The sequence below is a fragment of the Henckelia pumila genome, chromosome 4 (assembly GCF_033568475.1).
Source record: "Henckelia pumila isolate YLH828 chromosome 4, ASM3356847v2, whole genome shotgun sequence".
Taxonomy (NCBI): Eukaryota; Viridiplantae; Streptophyta; class Magnoliopsida; order Lamiales; family Gesneriaceae; genus Henckelia; species Henckelia pumila.
In genome coordinates, this window is record NC_133123.1 from 218,394,436 (window position 1) to 218,398,302 (window position 3,867).

Sequence of the window (3,867 nt, forward strand, 5' to 3'; positions counted from 1 at the left end):
CGCATCGATACAAGCATACCGGAAAAACCATGTTCTGCATGAGTTTAATGACCTTACGCTCGAAACATGTCATGCCTTAGGCACTCGAGGCATTCCTTGATGAAGTTCTATCTGACAATCTCTCCAACTACGACAGGAGAATTTTCAGAGTAGTGTCATCATGGTATGGACTGTACAGATTCAAACATCAAGTAAGTCCCCACCAATCCTCTGGCATCCGGTACTTGATCCAAAGATAGGATCCACATGAGTAAAAATCTCGAAAGCTTGGACACGATCCATCGCTCCTGTCCGCACTTGCTGGAATCCCATAAGCCAAATCTTCAGAAATCCTGCAGATGATGATAGTCTTCGGGCAACCTAATCGCCGAATCATCACCTCTTCCAAGGTCTCATCAATCCTATAAGGATAACCCAAAGTCTTAATACTATATCCCAAGTCTCTTGCATTCCGCTTTGATACCAATAAATGTAGCGACCCAACCCGGATCGACTAACCTAATCAGAGTTAAGAAGCATAATTAAGCATGCATTAAATAAATCGCTGTGGATGACTTAAATCAAAACAGACCGGTAGAATACAACCGGTTAATCAAATTCGATTATACAACCCAATCGAATATATAAGCCTAAAGGCAAAAACCTACAGCTAATCCTGCTGCCTCCAAGGTCACTGGCCACTCCAAGATCCTGGTACTCAATCCTACACCTGCCATGTAGAATGGGGTGTCCAGATACACAGAAAAGACTGGACGTGAGCTCTAAGCTCAATACGAAAGCACGGGTAAAACATACAAATATGATGCATGAACATGACAGGGTATCCATATCTGGGATAATTGTATACAACTACTCAGTAATGGCGCCTAGGACATGAGTGGTACAACGCGGGGAGCAAACCCTGCGTACACTGCTCATTCTAATGGACGTAGACCGTGTCTTCCAGATGCCAGTGCCGTCTAACCCGTCGGTCGTGGGGCGCTTGGCATCTACCGTCCGAACAGGGCTGAGCGACCCTACATGGCTCATCTCAAAAGATGGACAGGCAGAATATGATATGCACATGCTGCATAATAATATGACACACAAATGCAACATATAAGAATTCAAAACCCGCTGGCTATCTCAGTCAGTACTTACGTACCTTACTACAGGCAGTTCCTAGCAGTCCCCCTCTAGGTTCCAAGCCTATCATCAACTCTACAATTCAAATACTCATGCATCATTAATTAAGTTCTAAAAACCTTAACTAAACTATTGCATACTCCTTAATATTTTTAGGAAGCCAAAGCTATACCTGCGTCCGTCGTTAGCCCTTTGCTGTCACTTACCTCAAAACTAGGCCACAACTCCGCTACGACGCCTGGATCGCTATGCCACTTCCGGATTCTCGATAGGACGCCTAGATCTCCCTAGATCTGAGTTAGAAGGCTAAAGAATTGAGAGAGAAAAAGAAGAGGTGCGAGTTGAAAATGAAATTTTGGACACATATTTATAGGCAAAGTTCGGAGCCTCCGAACTCGACTTCGGATCCCTCAAACTGGTTCGGATCCCCCGTTCCTGACTTCGAAGCCTCCGATCCTGACTTCGGATCCCCCGAAGTCCCATTTGAGTGTCCTGGATCCATTTCTGGACTCCGTTAACCCATTTGAAATTTTCTTAATCATGTTTTACCTAATTTAAATATGATTACACGATTAATTACTCATTAATCAGTAATTCTGGATACGGGTTACTACAATGCATGTGAAGACAACACTTCAGAACAAAATGGAGGATGAATTTCTTGCCGATTATATTGTTTGATACTGCATTGAACCATATTTAGCTAAGAATATATATGTATATTCTATTATAGATGAATTTATGTTTCAAAATCTCGTAGGGCTCATTTCTTTGAATAGTATAATGTCTTTATGTATATAATATTTTTTTGATAATAATATATAATTTATTACATTAAGTTCAAATTCTCCAACTCTAATTTCTGAATCCGTCTTTGAGTTTGATGTATAGTTGCAATCTAGATTCCCAAGATGTGATCCCCTTATTTTTACGAAATATTGCAACCGTTGGATTAACATGCATCATGATATATAAAACTTTGTTGCTTGTATTTAAAAAAAAATCAGGGAATTGATTAATTTGAGATATATTATATTAAGGGATCGATAATAGCTCAATTGATTCTTTAAGTTTTTCATGACTTTTGTATTTTGCTCTGATAATTTAGGTTGTGTTTTTGGTCTTAATACTTTTTTGATGGATTGTTGACTCTTTATGTGTTATTTGACATTTTGATATTTGTTTGTATCACATTAGCATTTTCTGATATCAAGTAATTACTCCAACAAAAAAAATCAGAAACCAAAACATAAGCTTATTTACAAGATCAAAATCCAAATTTAACTATTTTCTTTTATATAAAATATAATTTTATCCTTTGAGATGACGTATGATGTAGAAAAATGAAAGGAAAAACATCCATATGTGGGGACCCTTGAACAGTTATACGATAAAGCTTTCTTTTGAGTTGATTTGATTTGAAATGAAATTTTTGTTTTGTACCACACAAAGATGAGGTTCTTGGATCCCCTGGTGCTATATACATTAAATGTACAACTTGACAAATATGTAGGAAAACTAATTAATTTACTTGAAATATTATATAGTGGGGAATTGATTAAAATATCTTGAAATACATTTAAAATATATATCATGGTGATCATTTGCTCTCTCACCTTGTCAAATGCACATGTATGTTAATGTTAGAATGAAAAGAAAAAGTTATAAACCTTATATTCCACATGACTAATAGCATATATATCGAACGCTTAATTCATTTATAAATTTAAAATATCGATTAAATTAGAGGATTGAATACAGGAACTCAAATATTAATTCTTCAGAAATTCAACATTTAAGTAAATATCATGAATTTCAAGCGTACGTTACACGTCCAAAAAGATAAAAATAAAAGAAGGAAATAATTAACGCTTTGGTGATTTAAATATGAAATTGGATTACATCCATACATGCGAATAAATATATATAATTTAAAAGAAAAAAAAAACCCAACGACATACATATTAAATATCAGCATATATATATATATATATTAATTAAGGAAATTGGAATTGGGTAAATTGATCGAGATTATGGTTGAAATTAGGGTCCATCATTGCATAATCCGGGACATGGAAAAATGGATCTGCAGGCGGCGGCAAAGTAACATGATGGTCCAAAATTTGATAATTAGCTTCTAATCTGGCTCGAGCTAAAATTAGATCATGTTGTAGCTCCGCCATCTTGCGTTGCAAGGAGACAATGGCCCCAATGCAACCGTAAATGGGATCCCTCAATCTCACCTCCGCCTCGTAGACGAGTGAATTCACGGTGTCCTCTCGCTCATCCTCACCCACCTCCTTCAGTATCTTGCTAACGTTGCTCGCCCCAAATACTTTGTGCACCTTTGCGAACTTTTTCGGCTCGTCCGACCGAAAATATGGCGCGAATTGACAATTAGGGAAACATCTTCTCTTCAAGTATTTGCAGGCTGCACATGAAGAGCTTGAACGACCTGCAGCTTCATGACTACTACTACTACTCCTACTCTTCATTATAATATATATAATACTAATGTTTCATGTCCCCCCCCACTTTTATAGCCAGCCAAATTTCTTTCTATTTTAAAAATATATCAATATTAAATGAATTTAAATTCAAAACCCTATGATCTATTATGTAAACATATATAAATCTCTCAAACTTGTTTGTTTTTCTATATAGTACTAATTATATTACTCATTATTTTATTTTTTTTAAAATAATATTAATTACGTACACATTATTTAACAAGTCATGATA

The 3,867-nt window shown here is 36.2% G+C and overlaps 1 protein-coding gene across 1 annotated transcript; it reads right to left on the bottom strand.

Moving 5' to 3' along the window:
• Positions 1 to 3,012: 3,012 nt before the first annotated feature.
• On the bottom strand, positions 3,013 to 3,620 carry LOC140862773 (LOB domain-containing protein 21-like). The gene has a single exon (XM_073265807.1). The coding sequence runs from the start codon at positions 3,618 to 3,620 to the stop codon at positions 3,123 to 3,125; it is 498 nt and encodes a 165-aa protein (XP_073121908.1). The 3' UTR covers positions 3,013 to 3,122.
• Positions 3,621 to 3,867: the final 247 nt, after the last annotated feature.